Genomic DNA, 21879 nt, shown 5'->3' with positions numbered 1-21879 from the left:
TAGGAGCCAAAAGTTTCGCACCAACCAGTCAAGCAAAACGAGGCCTGAGGCTAAGCTTCTCTACCCGTTCGGAGCTCCCGCTGCGCCCGCAAGAGCACAAACAACTCCGAGAGAATCATGATCCATTGCCATCCGGGGACTGAATTTTACGCGGTGGCTTCAGGTGGCGGTCAGCCATAACCAGAGCATATGTGACTTCGCAGTTTTTCCCCAAGATGTTCCACCGCTATCCAATGTTGATGCTCGAAGCCTTAATGGTTTCGCTGTTTTGTAAGTACGCGGTGGCGGGATAGTGGCGATCAGCGAAGTAAGCGCTCAGGGAGAATGTAAGCGCCTCAAGACGATTTCATCATGATAATATCAACGTTGGGGTCGAGTTTTATCTCTCTGCAACTCACTCGAGCCATCACCCCACTTGCGTATGTTCACATTCAGCGAAAAATCTGCCGACTACGATAGTATCTGAACAGGTTATGGCAACTATGCAGCATGTCTGAGTCCTCTATACGGTACATCGGATAATGTTCAAGCGAATGGTCGCATTTGGTATAAGGTGACTCTGGACTCTATTCTGATCGACGATCCTCATTAATAAAAGCATGCTCTCAAGTTGATCAATAGCCCAAGATCCAAGCCATTGAGTATTCTGGCTTTCGCGGCGTCTCGCCTATCCGACTCTTGAATATGGTCAATGCACGTGAGGTTTCGACTCAATATGGTACACAATTGAGTAGTCCTATGCTGAACTTTAACTTTCTTTTCATTACTCTTCATTTCTTTACCATGGACTCATTGTCAGAATCTCTGACAAGTCTGGAGGCCCAGTTATCAAGACTGGAAGATCCAGTAGAAAAGGTGGCCGCCATCAGATCTCACATACTCCAAACGACCCCAAAGACGCCAACCGTCGGATGGTTGCACGCTTCACAGCTTACAGTCCCTACCCCCGCTTCGAACGATTGTGATACGCTGCAAAAAGGGATCGACCGGTTACTCATCCAACATGATCTCAAGGAGATCTACATCACGTACATGGTAGAAATGGCTCAGAAAGATATCCTTCTCTACGACCTCTCCCTGGACACACTGCGTTGTTCCAATATTGACCCCCCTCGGTCTATCTGTCCCAGGGAAGGAAGCATGAGATGTGCTGCATGTAAGCTCACGTCATACTGCTCGAAAGTGAGTACACGTACTCCACGTGGAATGGTTAATAAGATGATTTTTTTTGCAGGAGTGTCAGAAGGATCACTGGAAGACGCATCGACGAGGTATGTACGTGTTATAGAAGAGTGCGCTGTTTACAAAGTTGAATTCAACAATATTAGATTGCAAAAATCCACTTCGTGCATTAGACTGGAAGCCGTCGTGGATCCGAGAGAGGCGCACACCCGATTTTGTAGGCGGTGGCTCGCGATATACTTCTACTTTGGGCCCCATGATGCGAAACATGAGCTTGTAGGTGGCCAGTTGTGTTCCTGAACCGCGCTGCTGACTTGAATGCAGGTGGGGAAACATGCCTGCGATCGATCTCCTGAACTTGTCTCACAATGAGAAAGACGCTTCTGACGATTTGACCATAGCATTTATCGGTCAGTTTCATATCTCAACATTCAGCTCGGTATAACGGATAATCGTCCAGGTTCCGGGGACCTTCGTGATGTCGTACGCACTGTGAATGAAGTACCGATGACCTATGCAGGGGAGCTCACCATAGTTTTGAATGACCATAATCCAATGATAGTTGCGCGGAATCTCGCACTGCTGATCTTACTCAGCAGCACCGAGAACAAGCGCAAAGCCGCTGATTTGGCGGTTCATTATTGGTATTCTGCATTTGTGCCTGAGATGTATAATGCGGAGATGAAACTAGCTGTCACAAATGTTCTAACCTCTTTCGATGACGACTGTTCGCTGTCCCACAGTCTGTCTACCAAGTCACGACTTGAGGGCTGCCCGGGAAAAGCTGTCATGTCCACCCTTGCACAATGTCTCATTTCTGAGAGATCATACGGAATGACTGATGCCCAGAACGAGCTTGTTCGCTCTCGGTATTCTCAACACTCCTCTACAAGTGTTTAGTCTGATATGTGCTTCACAGGGTGATTAATGCCAATGAAGACCGCTTACATCGCTCATACTGGCAGCTCGAGCCTTCTCATCGCCTCGCATTCCATGAGTTCCGCGGATTTGGGTTGCTCCTACCGTTCGGTGCAGCGAATTCGGATTTCAATCACCCCAATCGCTTGTTATTCTCTCCGCAGGGCAATTGGCTACAGTCTGATAAACAAAACCCGCTAAACGGGTGGCAGTAAGTCACTACCCTCCCCACCGCAATGTACTTCAGACATTGATGGATACCCGTCATAGCCTCCCATCAGTGGTAGAAGGTGGAAAGAAGCACAACGCCTTGCCCATGGACATATATGGATGTCTGTACTTCTATGTCTCAGACCAGCTTCGCGAATTCGCCACGCGCCTTTCTAACCTCCGCATCACATTCAAACTCTTCAATTTGGACGCTTGTCAGCTGGCCAAAGATATTTGCTCCGGTGCGCTATCTCGTCATGAACTGTCGCCTGATATACAAATCGATCGAATCGACACGTCGAACCTAATGGATCCTCATTACCTTGACATTGCTCCCGTTTTGAACGCTTGGGGTCCGTTGCTGAGACAGAATTCTCACGCAACGTTAATCGGCCACTTCATTAATTGGGCAGCTCGTCAGGAAGGCGCGGATCCTCCAGATCACGACCAGCCGTTGCTCATAAGGCGACTCATGGCAGACAAGCGGGTAAGATATGAGTACAATGCGATTTATTTCATTGAGCCAAATTTATCAATAGATCCCGGGGATGCCACCTGGGAGCTCTCCTCGGGTTGCTAAAGGTCTGTATGCTTACGTGGTAGAGATATCACTGAATCTGATCCTCATCGCCTTCATAATGAAGAGTTTGCAGAAAGGGCATCAATCTGTGCTGAGATGGCTTACAGTGCTGTCTACGATAACTCTAGGGCATTCGAGCAATATCTCAACAGTCGGGATCTCTCTTCCATACTCCGGACCTCCGGCCTCAAAGTGAAGCACAGCCACACCGTCGTTCCGCACGTTCGTACCTTTTCGCGTGCCTCCGACCGGACGCAAGAGGTGCACTGACGCCTTATCATATCTGACTAAACAGAGGCTGCGGGGCTCGTACGAGTCCGCTAGCGCGCTCCCTGATTTCCCTGATGACCAGAGTTGGTACCTGAATGTGAGTCACTGCTTGATGCATATGTGCAGGTTGATTACACATGCGGGATAGGTGGTCGTAAACGATCATCTTTGGTCTGAGCGCTATTTGGAACTTACTCGCGCTTGATGGCGTGCGAATGAGGTACACCTCTTCTTGTCCGTCGGGTGCAGGAGCAGCCAGCCTCATTCCACGTTGCCAAGCAGAGCTACCTAGAAAGATTTATGGGACGAGTCATTCATATTCCTAGGTTGTAGAATCTCCCGAGTACGATTTGTCAGGCATGCTCGGTCTCTTCAGAGTGCGATGAGCTACGGGTAGTTATGTATGGTATCTCATCTGTACGCGTTGTTTTTCGTGTGGGAGTACATTTATCAGCAAGCAACTGCAAATGAAGAATACCTTGCCAATTGGTTAGAGAAGGGTGTACGTTCAACGAAATTCTGCAAACTCATGCGCCATTTGCTCAGCTATCCGAGTCACCTGTACCGAAAAATAGTAACATTCAATTGTTGACTTGATCGAAATGCCTCCAGATTCCAATATGTGTGTTCGACTTACGTAGAAACTTTGATCTACCGACCACCCGGTCTAGAGGATGTAATCTCTGGGAAGTAATGCAAGTCTCGCATGAACAGCCTCCACGTGGGATCAGCTCCTATGGTCGTCTCCAAGTTCCAACAAAGTTAGCTCCGACTGCAGACGCGTTGGCACTAGTTTACTTTCCACCTCAAGTTCATTCGTGCGACGGCAAAGCTTTCCTTCACACTCCCGGCGTGACTTATTGCTTTCATCTTCCGAAGTTCGTACGATCTCTGTCTCGTTCTGCTGTCTGATGGCTCTCAATTCTTCGAAATACTCTGAACGCGCTGTATTCTAATTTCACTGTACGTGTTTTTCGTCTTTATGAATCCGCCAATTGATTTGCGTTATGTGTGAGTCCCTTGAACCTGAGGCTACTATGCCTATGATTTATAAATTCAAGAGATAGTAGCACGGTTCGAGCTCATGGAGGTTTGAGATACTATCCTCTGCCAATGATTCAACGTTCAACGAGCGCTATGGTTCTGGGCGACTATCTTGAACTCAAAACTTAAATTCCTAAAGGTCCTATATTATATAGTCAGGCTTTGATGACATCGGGCTCCCACGTCAGTCGCAATGCCGCCAGTGCTACCAGTACCGCCAGTACCGCGGATCTTCGCGACAATTCCCCAAACTGGTCTTTATGACCGCCAAGCTCCAGGCTGCTACTCCCCTGAAACGCTTTCAATCGCTTACGCGGACGTACACCGCCATCTGAAAATCTTCCAATGACCGGCTGGGTCAATACGGTGCGTCGCTCCCTGCTATACCTCTATCACATCATTGAAACAGCGGGTGGTCTACACCACAAGAATGGTGCCAAAGGACAAATGATCTTTTTAGCGTACGCCGGCATGTTCGCAGCATAGATTGTCACCTGGTAGTTGCGCTCAAATCGTAGAGCGCAATTACAGATAAATGATGAGCATAGTCATCAGCAACGAACTGGCCGCGACCATAGTCGCCCAGGGCCGCCCTGTGCATCGCTTACGGGAATGGTCCCATCATCCAACATCATGATCAAGGGCGGTCTCTCCTGGCCGGGGTGGCAAATGCATGGTGGAATATATAAATGAAGCCAGCGTCGGTGTAGAACTTACGACATCCTGCACGCCAGCCAGTTATCATCAAGACTTTCTGACCACCTCAAGCTCAACACATTATGAAGGTCTTCGCGTTGTTCACCGCCATCGCCTCCGTCATTGCTACAGCGACTGCCCAGAGTGCCACAATCTCATTACCGGCAAATGGCACTGTCATCGCATCTGGGGCTACCTTTACCATTCAGTTGGAGCAAGGGGTACGCGATTTCCCTCAGTATTCTATACGAACGCGCACTGACGAGTCGACCGACGCATGATGCAGGACTTCCCTGAAAACGTGAACCAAGTTGGAATCGCCCTCGGGCTCGCTCCATGCCAGTATATAGATTGCAACACATATGATGCGTCGCAGGAGATTGGCAATCTCCTGTACGCAGGGCCCTTTAACCCACAGTTTGGGCCTGGGGGGCCACCGTCGGCAGAGCCCTTTGAGAACTTCACCGTGCAGGCGCCATCTGGAGTGTCAGGAGCATATGCACTCAGTCTGACGCAACTGGAGCTCATCGGAGTGCGTGTACTTTTTGCGTTCTTGATTGCATTTTCTTATTTTGGACAAACAGGATGGGTACGAACGAGTATACTTAGTCAGCAACATTATCGTCGAGATCCAGTGAGCGCGAGGAATCTAGTCGCCATAAGGCGTAATCTAGGTGGCTAGATGCATATTGAGGGCTGACAAAGTGTGGAACACATTCACGGGTGGAGGTGTAAAACAAACTTTTTTAAATAATGTGATCACATTACTAAGCTCGTAGAGGCTTTTGTGGGCCTTGAATATGATCTCTCAACTTCTGTAAATGTTCAAACGAAGAGTTCAGCATAAAGTACTCCATAGATCCCTTGACCATTCAAGAAACAGTTGGACAGACAAATACAACTTAATGCGTGAGTAATAGAGGCCTTCATAAGTCATTACCATCCAGCATTTCGCGCGTTGGCTAGCAAGTAGCGGCCCTCAGCAACCTAAACCGGGAGTAGATAACTTCGTAACACACCAATCTTATTTCTCCAAAACGCCTCGACGACATTCATTGTTAAAAATATGAAACTTTACTTATTTACGAGAGCGAATGATAGTGGCGTGTTTACTTTCAGAACTTGTAAGCGAGTGTGACACATGGTGGCCATGGTCACCATGAGTAAGCGCTCAGTGAAGACAGTAAATGCTAGCGCGTACTAGGGGGCTTCAGCTTTTCTAGCCTGTCGGGTCAATACTATAACCTCTCTCCGCAACCCACTCGAATCTGCCACTCAAACTCTGAGAAAGTTACGGATTCTCCTTGGCCGTGTTTATTATGAGTTGCGGTCATACTCCGTGCGTTCAACACGTCTTCTGGGCTACGGTAAAGCAAGTCACGGTCAATTTAGCCTTAGCTTAAGAAGTATGCTCAACAGTCCGCGTGTAAGCATATTCTCAAGACGTTCGAATGTTTTAAACTGGACTGATTCCAGGAGGCTAATTTGCTCATTCAACTGTGGAATATATATATTGTCCATGTATGTGAGGTTTTGAGTTCATATGGTGTACAGTTGAGTCGTCCCATGTTGAACTTTAGCTCTTATTTTTGTTGCCGTTTCTTCTTTCATCATGAATTTGAGTGCGAGAAGCTCGAAATTAATCGCAAACTTCACAAATCAGCAGAAAAGGTGGCTCCCTTCACAGTGGCGCACAATGGACGAGTTAACGAGTTAATATCATCTGGTGCTCCCTTCCTCTGCGCCTCCATCGCACAGACGGGCTTGTAGCCTACGCCACAAGAATGGTACCAAATCGCAAATGATCCCTTCAGCCTACGTCAGCGTATTCGCAGGATAGACTCGCACCAATTATTTAAGCCGGTGAGCGCAATGGGAGTAAAAATGATGAGCATAGCCATCAGCAGGGAGCCGCCCACGCTCACAGTCGCCCGGACGGCCCATGGCATGCACAGCTTATAGGACCGACGCCGTCATCCCGTACCGAGAGCGGTCTCTCCTGACCGGGATTGTGAGCGCACAGCGGAGCATATAAGTACAGCGCGCGTCGGTACAGAGCTATCTGCACGCCAGCCAGTCACCTCTAGGACTTTTCAATCAGCCCACCAAACCCACTACATAATGAAGGCCTTTGCATCCTTGATCGCCATCACCTCTCTCGTCGCCGGAGCGACAGCCCAGTTCATTGCCTCTATTTCCTCTCCGGCCAACGGCACTGTTATCGCATCCGGCGCCAACTTCACCGTTCAAGTGCAGGAAGGGGTACGCACTTCCTCAGTCTAGTATTTTATGCGAACGAGCGCTGACGAGCGAACCAACGCAACGTAGATCTACGTCGAGAACGTGAACCAAGTTGGAATCGTCCTGGGGCTTGCTCCATGTAGTCAAGTAGACTGCAATGCATATGATGCGTCGCAGGAGGTTGGCGATCTCCTGTACCTCGGACCGTTCAATCCACAGTCTGGGCCTGGGGGACCGCCATCAGGCGAGCTATTTGAGAACTTCGCCGTGCAAGCGCCAGCCGGAGTATCGGGTCCCTATGCGCTCAGTCTGACGCAATTGGACCTCATCGGAGTATGTATGCTTATTGTGTTCGTGGATGCGCCTATTGATATTAAACAAATAGGCATCGCATGAGCGAGTATATACAGTCAGTAACATCGTTGTTGAGCTCCAGTAAGTAAGAAGTGAAGGTTTCGGGGTATTATATGCATGATGTCGAGTCGCTGTGTTTAGTCCAATTAAGTCATACGTTATCTCAGCAGAATCTAGTCGCCACAATGTGCCATCTGGACGGTCTGGAAGCATCTCGAGGGTCAATGAAGTGCAAAACGCATTATTGATTAGAGATCTGGAACATACATAAGTTATACTTCTCGAATTCGCATGCGCAATGCGTGACTCCGCAGTAATGTTGGCGAGATTAGCATGGCCGGCTGGAGCGGGAAAATCCAGGCTCTCCAATGACATGCACCTGCTCATAATTGTACGGATGGTCAATTAGGGCATAGACAAGTGCATCTGAGCCAGCTTCTGAGTGCACAACATGGGTTCTGTACGGTGGGCTTTGGGTTTCTCTTAACCTTCTGCTAATGTTTCAATTTCAATAAAGATGTCTGCATGAAACACTCCATGAACCCCTCCGCCGTGCTGAAACACGACTGAACAAAATATGTGAGCAGTTATTACAGATCAACATACCGCCAGCAGCAAACAAGACGACAACGATGCCGATGAAGAGGCCCGTCATGACGTACACGTCTGGACGAACATGTCGTAGTCTGAAGATGACATACTTTCAATTGTTACTTCCTCTTTCGTTTATAAGTTGTTTCATACGGATTCTATAAGCCATACCTATCGTTTTGTTCCCAAATATTCCAATGCAGAATATCGTAGGCCCGGGCCCAATACATAACCAGATCGAGATAGTCTCCTTGGATTCATTCACCCTAGACATATGCCTGTAAAAGCTCACGGTTAGTTATAGCACCTCGCCCACGCGGTAGGAGTGACGATTATCTACGACAATGGTAGGTTCGCGTGGGAGAAGCATACGATGGGGCATGTGGCCTTTGTAAGTCGTGACTCACGTATAAATATGCACTCTGCGAGTCAGGAAACGAAGGGAGCGCGCTTGGTGATTTGAACGATCCCTCAATGTGTTGTATACAATGGTTTTCCCCGTTTCAGCCGAAGGTCTGAGATGCGTAATATTGGAGGAATATTCTAACCCGCCATTTACACCTTTCAGCAATTCATCCACCAGCAACTGGACCAATGAAGGGTTGTATCTAAGGACTAAGAACCGTGAATATAGCATTGCACCCGAGCACGACTTTTCCTGAGTGAAGCAGATCGCGAGGTACATCCCAGTCGATAATGACAGTATCCGAGATTATTGAGATCATACAAACGTCGCTGCATTTCAGCGGTTGCGCTGAGCGCGGCGCGGTGCTCACATTAGTTTCAGATCAGCATATCCAAGGGGGGAAACAAGGAACCGCTGCAGGTCGACAGACGGTGCTGCCCAGTATTCTGTGCAGAGTCGACCACCAAAGAGAGGGATTAGAGATCGCGCGGAAGCTGGTCGTCAATTGTCGTGGTTGTCGCTTTGAAAGAAGAGCCTGAGACTCGAGGAGCAGCCAATGTCACAGACGCGGTGTGACAGATCCCGTGTTTTGTTACTTACCGTGACCCTGCAACAAGTGCGAGCGCCATGAGTTGTTCTCCGTGCCATTAATCACCGATGAATCGAACGCTCTAACGTCCTTCCATTGTGCACACTTACCACATGTCCGGCAAGCGTGCCATGAGGGCGCCTGAAGGAACCACCGCGTGGAGTGCAGCTTGACCTTCAGTAACAGTAACATTCCTCTCATACTATGTCTGCCTCTCACTCGGTATCCGATGTTCTCAATGACTTGGCAGCTCAGTTCTCTCAGCTAGGAACCACGGAAGAGAAAATAACAGCCGTTCTCGCTCAGCTAAACAGTCTTTCCCCCGACATACCAGCCATTGGCCATCTGCATGCAGTCGATGATAATGCACCAAACGTCGGAAACGATTTTGCGGACGCGATGGAGGCTGGCATCCTCAGACTAATTGAAGAACATGGCCTAACGCATGATTTTCAAGAGATGATGATGAGCGAGGCGCAGCGGCAAGTCTCGAACTACAATGCGTCCTTAGATAGGTCTCCTTGTGCATATGTTGATCTGGAGAGTGGATTCGGTTGTCCTAATGAAGGTACTATGCGCTGTGGTGGTTGTAAATTAAATCCTTATTGCTCAAAGGCAAGTTTTGCATCATTATATACCCTGTGCTCTGAAGTCTCAGAACACTCTGTACAGGAGTGCCAAAAAAAGCACTGGCCTACGCACAGGGCAGGTAAGCATGGTTTGTGTGCGTATGCTTCGGGCCAATAACCTCATATAGACTGCAAGAATCCAATTCGAGAAGCAGACTGGAAGCCAAAATGGGTCGTTGAGAAACGTCGTCCCGAATTCATCACCTCTGGAGGTGGGATGCAGTCAGTATACTATGATTCGACTGGCAGCATCCTACAAAATATGAATTTGTGGGTACATTGCTCGTGCTTATTTGTTGAAGATTCTCAGTAAGCTCACAAACGGATTTGGGTAGATGGGGCAACATTCCCGCTATTGACATTCTCAACCTACATCACAATGAGCAGAACATCCGTAGTGACTTAGCAATAGCTTTCATAGGTGCGTTCCACGTTGATGTCGGTGTTGATAGGAATGTGACAAAAAGCAATGTTTTCAGCATCTGGCGACCTGCGTGATGTTATTCGCACTATCAACGAGCTACCCCCAGACTACCCGGGAGAACTCACTGTAGTGCTCAACGATTCTAATCCTATGATTGTCGCCCGTAATCTTATTATACTTCTACTTTTGGGCATGATCGAAAACAAGCATCAGGCCGCGGACATCGCAGTCCACGTCTGGTATTCTGCTTTCCTGCCGAACTTGTATCACACGCAGATACAGCTCGTATTCCAGAATATTTTGTCTTCGTTCGACCACGCGAGTGGATCGTTGTCGTGTCCTTTATCCTCCAAGTCTCGTCTCGAGGGCTGCGTGGGTCGTGAGACGTTCTCTACCATCGCGCAGTGCCTTATATCGGACGCTGCATATCAAGTTGGAGATGCTCAGAATGAACTCTCTCGTGCACGGTAATGTCGAAGCATAATCCTCTGCGATTCCGCGCTGACTAATTTATTTCAGACTATATAATACGAGTGAAGATCGGCTTCACCGTCAGTATTGGCCGCTCGAGCCATCTCATCGTCTGGCCTTCCACGAATTTCGGACGTATGGACTACTACTTCCATTTGGCGCTGCGAATGCGCACTTCAACTACCCCAACCGGCTGTTATTTTCACCTACTGGCCAATGGCTACAGCCAAATAAAGTGAACCCGTTGGATTCTTGGCAGTGCGTGCAATGTTCCATTTAACTTGCACTGGTCCTGTCTTCTCACCTTCGAGCCAAGTATTCCGTCAGTCATTAAGGCAGGAAAAAAGCACGGTGCTCTCCCGATGGACATATACGGCTGCATGTATTTCTACGTCTCAGACCAGCTGCGCGAACTTGCCAACCGTATTTCCACTCTTCGCATCACGTTCAAGATGTTCAAATTGGACGCATGCGATCTTGCGTCTGACTTGCGCTCTGGGACGCTGGCTCAACATGGTCTTCCCGCTAGCATCCGCTTCGATCGGGTTGACGCGTCAAATTTGATGGACCCGCATTATTTGGGCATCGCTCCCGTTCTCGGCGCGTGGGGTCCCCTGCTCAAACAAACGCGTCATGCGACGCTTCTCGGTCACTTTATGAACTGGGTGTCGCACCACCCCCGGGCAGTACCTGGTATCCAAGACCTTCCGCGACTCATTACAAAGTGCAGGGAGGGGAAATTGGTATGAGTCAGCTTAGAGCATGCTCGCCAGCACCTAATGGATTGCCGATAGATTCCAGAGGCACCTCCAGGGAGCTCCAGGGAAGTTCGGGAAGGTAAGAGCCATGACTGTTGTCTGAATCTGTTCTCCGCATACTCATACTGGCTTAGAGTATCTACAAAAAGCGACCACATGTTACAAACAAGCATACAACACCCTGTATGACAACTCCACCGCCTTTAAAGAGTATCTTAACAAGCAGGACATCTCTTCTGTGCTCACCAAGTCCGGGCTCAAACTGAAGCACAAGCATACGGTCGTCCCTCATGTAGGTTGTCCATTATCTTCTGAGATACATTTGATCTGATGGTGGAATAGCGACTTGGAGGATCACTGAAAACCCCCAGCGCACTACCCTCATTCCCGGATACGCACAACTGGTATCTCAATGTGCGTTCTATGCATTACTATGACTGTGTTGTTTGTGATGACCTCATCCCACTTCAGGTGAAAGTCAGCGATCATACGTGGTTGGAGCGTTATATGGAAGTTGCTCGAGTATAACGCACGAAAGTATGTGTCAGATATAATGGGACAACCGGCTACAGGAATCAGAGTCTTTACACAAAATTGAGACTTCATCATCGGCATATGTCTACGCCCTTCCCGAACGCCCACGTTAGAAGTCTTTATGATCACGCAGTTGCTATAGCATCGATGTCAAGGCTTATCGTTTCATGAGACCCATGGACTGAGTTGACTGGGCACAAGTCAGCGACACGACTTTGGCCGTTGATGAGCTAACCGTCTACGGCCGACCCCAGCTGGCGGACTCAACTTGTCCATACCATCTATCTCCGTTCTGCATGCGTTTCAACATACTTTAGATATGACAAAAACATGGCGTGGTACAGAAAACGCGGTATCGAGGACTAAGTCCGGTGCCTAGTATTTTGTAAATTACAAACCAGATCGAGCAGGAATAACTGACTGTCCTAGTAGTAGTATGAAACAAGAACGATGGGACACAGGCAATCAAGTTTGCAAAATGTATGAGGGAAGTAACATGTGCAAGTGTGCATTTATGCACTATGATCACGCCGCAGGTCGGCACGCAAGGCCATGAGAGCCTTGCCAAGCTCATTCCTACCTTTTCCATCTGCGCCAATGCCCCAGAAAGAGTCCACCTACATGGTTGAGTTTCATGAGACGATCTCAAGACATGTTGGCTCACTTACTGGACTGTCTTCAATCAGTACTCGATCTCCAGTATCGAGCAGCATTTGCCGCAAGTGTGGGTGTTGATTGAACTTCGCCTCGAGTACCTGACTCATGACAGCCATATTCACCTCGAACCAATCTGATCGCTGCAGCCGACGGAGACGTGTCGCCTCCTCCAGAGCAGCACGCGATGATGGCAGTCGCCGAATGCGCTCGGCGAGATGTGGATGACTTGAGATAAATTTTGAGGCTTGGAACACTAAGGGAAAAGTGAGTGCGAGTCCACGATGCACAGGGAAGGACACACAGTGTTCGGCGGTAGGATAGACATGACCCTCATATCTCACTGCATGTGGAGAGAAGTTGGTAAATCTGGGTGTCCGCAAGACCTCATGAGGGCGTAAGACTCTCTGAATGCCGAAGACCTCACTCGTAGTAGGGTTTGTCCCGGTGATAGAATAATATTGGTGATGCTGGCCTCAACCGAGAGCGGTGGGACGACGCTTGCGGTCGAGGGCGATGAGACGATGCGTGAGGTTGTGGGCGGTGTCTGTGCGAACGCTCGCGGTATTGCTTTGAAGATCGCAAGCGAGTCATCTCGCGTTCTGCGTCCCGAGACGGGCGAGGGGCGAGAACTTGGTGAAAGTGGCGATACGAAAAGAAATATTTGAACACCTTTGCGGATGGTGACCGGTCACTTCACACAAGAGGTGCATACCTTCAGGTCCGTCTAAGCTGTCTGTGTCGCTCGCATCAGAAGAACATCCGAAGAGCTCAAGGAATAAAGACCACAAGATATTGCACATGGACGTACTGGATGCACCGTTGGTCGCACTTGGCTCGAGTTTGCGGGCAGGCAAGAGGGCACACTGCGGGCGAAGCCGATGCGGGCGTCTGCGGGCCAGTACTTAGAGCAGATTGCCGAGCTCGCGGTTTGTCTCTCACCCTCACCGTGCCGAACGGTGACAGACAGAGGGCTCGACGCCTTGCCTCGGACTCTGATCCCATCCCAACACATCCTACTTGCTGTGCTCAAGTGTGGCCAGTGTTGCGATGTGCTCCGATACGTCGCGAGGCCCGAATACTCTCTGTACTTACCCTGGCTGCTGCAAAGCTGTCTGGCAAGATCCTGATGGTTCTTATTCAGCCTACTGCGGAAAGACTCATCTTGAGCTTGCCGCACACACGAAATCTGCAAAGGTCTGCAAGGTTTGTTATCTTCCATTATCGTTTTACTTCTGATCTCCAATCGTGCTAACATCGTGAGTGATCAGTTTTGCAAGTGCCAACCCGTCTATGTTGAGAATGGCAAAGGTGCAGTGCGCTGGGATTTCCACGTTGTAAGCTGCTCATTGCTACGACATTTGGTAGCGCACGACTTCTGCGGGATGCGCTGCGCAGCCAAATCTCGCCGTGGAGAGCAGCCGAAGACTACAGTCCATACATCGCTCGCCCTCACTGTATCCGTAGGAAGTCAATGTAAGATGACTGGATGCAGAGCAAAGGTGTTTGTAAGCAAGGATGGTGTGCCCAGTGAGTTTTGTTCGAATAAACATCGTCTGTGAGCGTTCGTTCTTGTCTTTTATTGGGCGAGGCCCTTATGACTGTCCAGTGAAGCTGTTAAGACGGGAAAATCTGAAGGATGTCTGTTGTGAGTGTTAGATTGTGGGGCCATTAGGATGATCTTCATCTTTGAACAGCTGCGTCACGCGGCCAAAGACAATTGTGAACGGAAAGCTTAGTGATTTTTGTTCAAAGCAGTGTGGCCAGGATGCTCAGGGTCTCGGTACGAAGCGTTTCGTCATGAATGGCCACGTAGTCATGACGAGCAAATACAGCTCCCATCATTCTTGGTATACCTAATACGCAGTTAACATACAAAGAAGGTCTGTGACTCAACCGTTCTACTGTATATGACGTGTCTTCTGATGTCTGGTCGGCCAGTGGCTGAGCAATTCGTTGGCGGATGGAAACATCCGACATCCAAGCCGACTGTTGTGAAGGTCATTAAACAAGATTTTATGCAGGCTTCAAATCTGATGATAACATTATCCAGATCTGGAGAGTATGTTGTGAAAAGGCGCATAATGATAAGTTTTCGCGTTATAAGTAAGTTGAGTGATGGGATCTGTGCACAATGAGCCTTACCGCAATGTCACACAGGCTGGCTGTCGAGCGCCGAACAAATCTGCCTGGTGGCAACAGTCACCGGCGCTGGCATGGCACAGCACGCGCTTGCCTTCTCGGTGACAACGAACAGGAGATGGCACTGTGCCTGTCTCCTAGTTGTTCCCTTTGTGGTATTTTGCGAGTGCGTGCTCACCTACTTTGGAAAGTGGCCAAGTGACCAATGCTGCTCATCGCTCGTTTTAGTCGTCATTCCAGGTTTCCCTAGCGGGTCGAGCAACAGCTTTCCAACGGTTTGGTCGAGGCATATATGCCTCTGCGACTTCTTCCAAGGTGCGTTACCAGATAGACTTCGCGTGTAGGCCTATGGTGTTGATGGGAAAAGCTCACCGTGCTTACATGATGTGTATCTTAGGCGAATGACTATGTCCAAGAAATCGGTGGATCTCCGTACAGAGCAATGCTTCTGAATGATGTGGTAGTAGGGAATGGTAAGAAGATGTTCAATGACGATCTCTCTCTCACTCAGGTACGTATTCACGGCCAGCTCTACCGACTCCCGATTTAATGAGATGACGATGCTGTAGCCTCCTTCTGGATTTGATTCTGTTCTGGGCGAGCCCGGAGGTGGATCTCTTAACTATGACGAAACCGTCGGTATGTTCTATTCCTTGTATCGTTTATTGAAAGCTGACTTTGGGAGCTTTGCAGTTTACCGAGTGAGTGACGTAGTTTATCATAGTTCGCTTTTTGGTGTTGACGGATTTCTTTGATAGAATGATGCCATTCGTCCAATGTTCTTGATAATTTACCGATCTTGATTGGTAATGTTTGCTGTTCAGATTGTTCATTGTCACAGGTTCTTGCTGCAAGATTTCTTGGATGGGATGCTATATTGCTTTGAATGTCGCAGATTTCAGTGATAGATGATAGACTCGGAATTGTATCAGTGTGTAACAGAAGTCGTCGTGATTTTTCTTTCCTTTCAATCAAAAAACAAGTTTAGGCTGTGATACATGTTTTGCGCATTGTCAGGCCTGTGGAACTGAGGCTCGCATGAGCATCTGAATTCATCGAAGTACAGTTTCTCGCACCAGCAGGGTGATCGACCTGGTCCTCATTCAGGTACCACGCTCCTGGGAGGGATTCGTCACTTCAACTAATACACCGAAGGATAAATAGCTCTTACTATCTCCTGTCATCGTTTTCTCGTTGTACGTCTGCCCATCACCGAGCCAATGCATCCGATTTCTCACACCATCTGCAAGCTCGTAGTCATAATCTTCCCATCGAGGATTTTCTAAGGCGCGGATTGCATGAAGACAGGATCCTGTAGCCAACCATGTTGGAAAAGTGGTGTATCCGCATAGATCAAACGCTGACCAGGCCATAGGGCGACATTGCGCCCATCTTCCTTCCCCATCTTATACCATGATCTGCAGCGTTCGCTGTAAACGGTCTAAGCAATCCCGTGGTCATAAGTAGAGGTGACCTAGACCTGGAGGTTGCTGTACGTACGTTCGGGAAATAGTGCTGCCGCATGCGAAGACATTGGACTCAGCTCGGCAGACAGATATCTTCGATGATTACAACTCACTTCTAGATACTCGTCAAAGTCTTGGACGGCCCTCCTCTTGATCTCAATACTTTTCAGTCGTTCTCTCTGCAGCTTCTTTGTCGCCTGCACAGCGTAGTCGATCTGGCGTTCGATGACCACCAGCAGTGAGCCCGAACCGACACCAGAATTGGGCCCGAGCGCCATAAACCAATTGGGGAATCCATCTGTGCACACGGCGAGATATGTGGCCGGGTGAGGCGACCATTTCTCTTGAATTGTGATGCCATTGCGCCCAATCATGGGAAAGTCAAGTTGGTAGGTGTAGTCATATCCTTTTCAGCCAAAGTCCGTCAGTAACGAGCGGAATTAGTGCATAAAAGGAACAAACCCGTTGCGCAGATGATGACATCGAGATCTTCGTGTTTCCCGTCCACAGTGGCAATTCCATTGCGCGTAATGCGCTTGATATGAGCCGGTATGAAGTCAACCTGGAACATCGAGGGATAAATTCAGTGAAAAGATTAGAGAGCGATCGTAAGCTAACATTATCTTCGCAGAGGGCTTCGAGATATCCCGGGCCAGCTGTTAGTCGTCTGCACGCGACGCCGAAATCAGGAATTACTGCATTCGAAGCAGGTCAATCATGGGTGATAGACATAGGAGTTCGACTTACGGTAATCTGCTATCCAGGGCTTCTTGGACAACTTCTTCTTCATGTGCGACGTAAACGCTGTACGGGCCGCAAGTTGTTGCTCAGTACCTTTCATGATAGCATGGTGCACGGACTAGCATCACGAGGTTCAAATCCTGTAGACACTTCACGAGATAATGGCAAACGACGTACATTCAAGTCCGATTCAAGCTCATGCCGAAATTGCTTGTAGAAAGCAGGATCTTTGAAAGCTTTCTTGTTCTCTTCAGTGAACGTATCTATCGATGGTTTGGTATCAGTGACTTCGGTAATGATCAAAGTAGACAAGCAGGCACAGTTTTCCGCATCGGGGTCGCGCTTCATCAGCTCGGCGAGCTTACTGCTAGAGAACGGAGTCGATATCCACGTCTTTCCTTTGACATAGGTGATGATCTTAGCAACTCGTGGCTGCAGCGCAGGCACGATCTGGATTGCACTTGAGCCCTGAGAACCAGAATGTGTGTCCATTGGGATCAAATGGAGCAATATGATCTGGATAACCTACAACACCAATGACACCGACTCTTTTGTCTTCCCAATTCCGCGTCGCCTCTTGCCATGTCTGCTCGCCGACGTCGAAATCTGCTGTGTGAAAGAGCGATCCTTCAAAATGCCGCAAACCCTCAATGTCGGGCCATTTCCACCTGCTCAGGCTCCCAATGCCCGTCACGAGGATATCCGCAAAGTCTTCGAATTCTTCGAAGTCTACCTGTTCAGTATTCGGCTGCTGGCTGGGAGTAGATCTGCGGATACGCAGATGCCACTTTCCCGTAGGTTCGTCATACCGTGCGTGGACAATGCGGTGCTGGAGTTTTATATAGCGCATCAATTTGTATTTGTCGACAACAGATTGCAGGTAGGCCTGAATCTCAGGGCCGGGCGCATAGAAGCTGGACCAGTTGGTCTGAAAGCAGAATCAGTAAATTACGAAATAGCGAACAATCAAGGTTTACGTACGTTGACCTCAAAGGTTAGCTGATACTAGGAGCGTATGAATGTCGAGGCTTTACTCTAAGTAAGGTGATTATACGTACACAATGCGACGGAATATCGCATGCAAGTCCACTAATGCGTCAGATATGAACCACATTGCAATTAAACTGGCTATCCCATAGAGATTGATACGACTCACGGGTATTTGTTTGTGAACCATGTTCCACCTATGCCTGCGTTCTTGTCGTATATCGTGAGGTTAATGTTTGGTATTTTCTGAGGAAACCTGGAACGATGTGAGTTCGTGAACGCGATCAAATACATTGAGAGAGTACATGCCTGATTCCAGCAATAATTCCGCTGAACCCTGCACCGATGACGACGACTCTGATGGGCCGATACTCATCTATGGAGAATCCACCCAGCTTAAAATCGTTGCCTCCAGCGAGGTCATTCGTGAGTATCGAAGATTCAGGATGAGAGGCGTCACCCATGATTTAGATACTTGGCGGCAGAAAAGAGAGGACGAGTCTTCCGTTTGCACTCCTCCCGATAAATAAGTACCAAAACATATGAGACGAGAAAGACACACCAGATTATTCATCGCGTACCCACTCTCCCTTGATTCTTTCTCTTAGCTGTGTGAGTACCTTACGGCGGTAGTTGTCTCTCATGATCATGTGAATCCGCGACACAGAAGGAAAGCGGGAAGAATGTCATGTTGATCCGGATATTGCCCAGTTCCCAGCCTACACATCCAAGACATCAATAGCATCAAAATTCTATGTCCGCGCAAACGGACATAGGGCGCAGAGGCGCCTTGGCCAACCATCTGTGCTCAAAAGCTCATAGAGTAAAAATTATATTGCAGTCAAAGGTCAAATATACGGACTAGTAAGTTGTATTCATTGGTGAACTCGATTACAAGCAAACTCTTCCGAAGATTTCTAAGTCCTCTTGCATAATCATGTGATGAAATCAGCCGATGGGACTGTGACACTTGAATAGCTCTGCGCACCTTTTCAATCTTGAGCAATTATCACGACCGGCCTTAAACGCTTCCGGACCAAGACATTGCCGTCCTGACGTGAAACCAAAGCTAGCAATACCAATGTGGCCCTCCGTGCCGATTTAATTTATTGTTGTTCGTGTTATCATTCCCGCATATCCATTCTATGCATAGCCTGTCTCTGAGAATCCCGGACCGAAATGCTCTCCAGGCTTGTTGTACATACTTCTGAGCCAACGTTAGCTGGCTAGGTGCCTCCTCCTCTTCTTTTGAGTCAAAAACAATCCATATCGACATGACAACGAAGGGATGCTGCTCAGCCAGGGTAGAAAAGAGATGAGCGGTTCTTTCTCATAAAAGGCGATCGAGGTAAGATGTCCATGTTGTGCCTTTACGATGAAGCGTAAGATGGACTTCTTTAAAATTAGTGTGATAAGGCCTTATGGAAGAGAGGACGTCGAGAAAATCAATGTTTCGCGTCACTTTCGAAGAGCGGATCAGATACAATGACTCTAATTGCTCGTTGTTCCCGAAATCAAGGTCTACGGCAAAGTTACGGGGCGAGAGAGAACTGTATATGTCCTCAATGACGAGATGTTCCAGTGAATTCCCCGCAAGACGGAGGATGTCTTGGAGGAATGGGTTCATGGATAGAATCGTACCCAGCCTGCGCAAACGAATTATGGGATACTGAACCAAGAGGTTCAAGTCAGCCTCCGAAAAGCAAACGAGAGTGTCAATGGCCTGAGATTCCACAGCGGCATATGTGGAATTTTCTGAAGGCAGGTGAGAGGCTGCAGGGTCAAATGGATGGCTGACAACGTTCTCCAGAGATAGTGTCTCGAGAGCAAGACAAGCTTCAAGTAGATGGTGAAGATCAATCCCTTCGAACATGACCCTCTTCAATTGAATGCTTTCCAGAACAGGGAAGAGGACTTTCAAATCAAGCGCAGTCCCACTCGGAGCACGAAACACGACGTCGGAGACGACAAGATGTTCAAGTCGCGAGAGAGCCGCAAAAGCCCGAGGCCATTGATATTGGAAAGTACTGGTCCGCATGGAAAGTGTCATGGATATGGTCAGATGCCTAATTATGGATCCGATGTATGGCGAGTTCCCGAATATACGTTTGAAAATGTCGAACCCTATGTCTCCTCGGACGGAGAGCGTAGAGAAGAGATATATACGCGTAGTCGGAACCCACCCACGACACACGAGTGAACACGCCCGGAGCGTGCCGTGGTCGTCGCAGAGATTTCCCAGAATCTGGTCGCATGTTTCCTGAGGTAGTAAGGGGGGTCCGCTTGTTGCCATTCCGCTATTTTAAAGTAAATCTAAAATGAATGGGCGACCGCGGCTACACAGCGATGGGTTTGCATAACTTACGAAGGAACGCAGCAGCTCGCTGCAACACCTTCCACAGCACCTCAGCCAATTGCTATTTAAGGTATGTTATAGACGGTCGACACGAGGAGTAGCCGCTGCGGAAATCTGAAGTGACTTCAGCTACAAATGCAGGGAGGGGAAGAGAAGATAGTGAACAAGAAGATAGGTAGAAAGCAACCTTATTTCAAGGCGATATCGTCGTGGGAGAGCATCTGCGCACTCAATATTCATCACGTGTCGGCGTTAGCTTTTCATTCTGTTGAACGAAGCCGAGGTACATGCAAGATACTGCTACTGCAGAATAAGGCTTGGTGGTGCTTACCTGAAATTTGTTTCGCAAGTTTCTATTCATCGTGCCATCTTACAATGTCTTTGGAAAACCTTGATAGGCATAACCTTCAATCTCACTGGGCGGCAGTAGGCATATGTACGTCTTACCTCTAGATCCGGTGTCATCGTGGTCTTCAGACAGGTGGATTGCCACCAATTACCATGTCAATATGTTATCGTGCTTGCACTTCCCCACGCCCGTCCCGGAGCCTCCGACGCGTCAAACTTTCAGAGATGGTCATTCCGAGTCAGAGTATACGCGTTGTGCGTACGAGAAAGGGAGCACAATTGTAGGTCCAGCCAAGCAGTAAAGTCTGAGTCCATGACAGACAATTCGGGAGGGCAACGGACTCGGCGGAGAAAACGATTCATTTTGGGGCATTCAGTTGACTAAGCTTCGTGCGCGCTGCTCGATGCACCAATTGCAGAAGAGGAATGGCGCGTCAACGTACTCTGAAAACGCCGTAAAGGTGCGAAAGGGAGCAACATCGAGTCTCTGGCAGTGAGGTGTGCCCCTCCATCTGTGTGCTTCCGTCTTGCTATGTGTGGGCGTCAATGCGACTGTCAGGATGCGTACGAGGCTCTGGGTAGTGGGCGTAAGGTTCTACCTAGAGAACTGAGACGACGTCTCGCGTTCGCTTCCCATGTGGTGCGGGCGTGGATGGCAGCTGCTATGCCAGCCGGTGCCGGACGAGGACCTCGTGGGTATCCGTGCTCTCTAAGTGGCGTTCGCGGCGGATGGTGTAGGTAGAAAACATAACGTGTAGTATGGTAGTGCAATAGTACTGGGTTGTCGCGCGTACATAGACCTCTGTACCGGGTCGAGCGTCATGTGATTTACACGATCTTTACTAATCTTAGATCTATCCTCCTCCTCCTCCTCCTCCCCTTTACATAATTGCCGGCCACCGTGAGTGTGGCTGCACTTAGTAGGTACCGTCGAGTCCGTCGACCCGAATGTCAACCTTCTGGCGCAGCACCCGTGAATCATAGTAAGGCTGATTGTAATCAAGTCTAGCTCTAGCATTGCGAAAGTAGCTCAATCTGTCATTGTTATGTCAACGTTTGTCTAAAACATGAGGTACATGAGGTCTAAACACCCGGGTGGCAGTGAATATGACCGCTGACGTTCGATCCGCGTAAGCTGTCGAAGAGTAAATACAGGCACATTGTTGGTAAATAGATGGCCAAATCAGCAGTAGATACTGCATCATCCCGGAATTCAATTCATTTGTAGCCATCCTCCCACCAACATTGACTGGCCTGGGGAAGACCATTTCATTGTAAGCGAACCCGC

General features: G+C 48.7%; 7 protein-coding genes across 7 annotated transcripts; 5 read left to right on the top strand and 2 right to left on the bottom strand.

Annotated features, from left to right (window-relative positions):
* Positions 1-783: 783 nt before the first annotated feature.
* On the top strand, positions 784-3365 carry FIBRA_00305 (uncharacterized protein; the record flags this gene model as incomplete). Its single annotated transcript, XM_012322204.1, has 11 exons — positions 784-1182; positions 1235-1271; positions 1329-1458; positions 1507-1592; positions 1643-2051; positions 2102-2311; positions 2371-2797; positions 2850-2892; positions 2955-3112; positions 3186-3257; positions 3309-3365. The coding sequence occupies 11 exons, from the start codon at positions 784-786 to the stop codon at positions 3363-3365; spliced, it is 2028 nt and encodes a 675-aa protein (XP_012177594.1).
* A 1618-nt stretch (positions 3366-4983) lies between these two features.
* FIBRA_00304 (uncharacterized protein) lies at positions 4984-5538 on the top strand (the record flags this gene model as incomplete). Its single annotated transcript, XM_012322203.1, has 3 exons — positions 4984-5121; positions 5187-5432; positions 5485-5538. 3 exons carry the CDS (start codon positions 4984-4986, stop codon positions 5536-5538), a joined length of 438 nt encoding a protein of 145 aa, XP_012177593.1.
* Positions 5539-7021: 1483 nt separating this feature from the next.
* On the top strand, positions 7022-7580 carry FIBRA_00303 (uncharacterized protein; the record flags this gene model as incomplete). Its single annotated transcript, XM_012322202.1, has 3 exons — positions 7022-7162; positions 7229-7474; positions 7527-7580. 3 exons carry the CDS (start codon positions 7022-7024, stop codon positions 7578-7580), a joined length of 441 nt encoding a protein of 146 aa, XP_012177592.1.
* A 1705-nt stretch (positions 7581-9285) lies between these two features.
* Positions 9286-11891, top strand: FIBRA_00302 (uncharacterized protein; the record flags this gene model as incomplete). Its single annotated transcript, XM_012322201.1, has 10 exons — positions 9286-9790; positions 9839-9980; positions 10046-10131; positions 10190-10601; positions 10654-10863; positions 10922-11348; positions 11400-11442; positions 11498-11655; positions 11706-11777; positions 11835-11891. The coding sequence occupies 10 exons, from the start codon at positions 9286-9288 to the stop codon at positions 11889-11891; spliced, it is 2112 nt and encodes a 703-aa protein (XP_012177591.1).
* Positions 11892-14476: 2585 nt separating this feature from the next.
* On the top strand, positions 14477-15496 carry FIBRA_00301 (uncharacterized protein; the record flags this gene model as incomplete). Its single annotated transcript, XM_012322200.1, has 8 exons — positions 14477-14551; positions 14605-14657; positions 14712-14859; positions 14922-15008; positions 15091-15204; positions 15263-15332; positions 15387-15394; positions 15452-15496. 8 exons carry the CDS (start codon positions 14477-14479, stop codon positions 15494-15496), a joined length of 600 nt encoding a protein of 199 aa, XP_012177590.1.
* Positions 15497-15975: 479 nt separating this feature from the next.
* Positions 15976-18351, bottom strand: FIBRA_00300 (uncharacterized protein; the record flags this gene model as incomplete). Its single annotated transcript, XM_012322199.1, has 12 exons — positions 15976-16134; positions 16194-16208; positions 16273-16565; positions 16622-16721; positions 16778-16854; positions 16907-17018; positions 17078-17368; positions 17430-17828; positions 17882-17905; positions 17959-17989; positions 18057-18133; positions 18193-18351. 12 exons carry the CDS (start codon positions 18349-18351, stop codon positions 15976-15978), a joined length of 1737 nt encoding a protein of 578 aa, XP_012177589.1.
* An 866-nt stretch (positions 18352-19217) lies between these two features.
* FIBRA_00299 (uncharacterized protein) lies at positions 19218-19925 on the bottom strand (the record flags this gene model as incomplete). Its single annotated transcript, XM_012322198.1, has 1 exon — positions 19218-19925. The coding sequence occupies one exon, from the start codon at positions 19923-19925 to the stop codon at positions 19218-19220; it is 708 nt and encodes a 235-aa protein (XP_012177588.1).
* Between the last annotated feature and the right edge of the window lie 1954 nt (positions 19926-21879).

The sequence above is a fragment of the Fibroporia radiculosa genome (assembly GCF_000313525.1).
Source record: "Fibroporia radiculosa TFFH 294 genomic supercontigs, scaffold115, whole genome shotgun sequence".
Classification (NCBI taxonomy): domain Eukaryota; kingdom Fungi; phylum Basidiomycota; class Agaricomycetes; order Polyporales; family Fibroporiaceae; genus Fibroporia; species Fibroporia radiculosa.
Note: the sequence above shows the minus strand (reverse complement) of the source record. Positions and strands in the feature narration are given on the sequence as shown.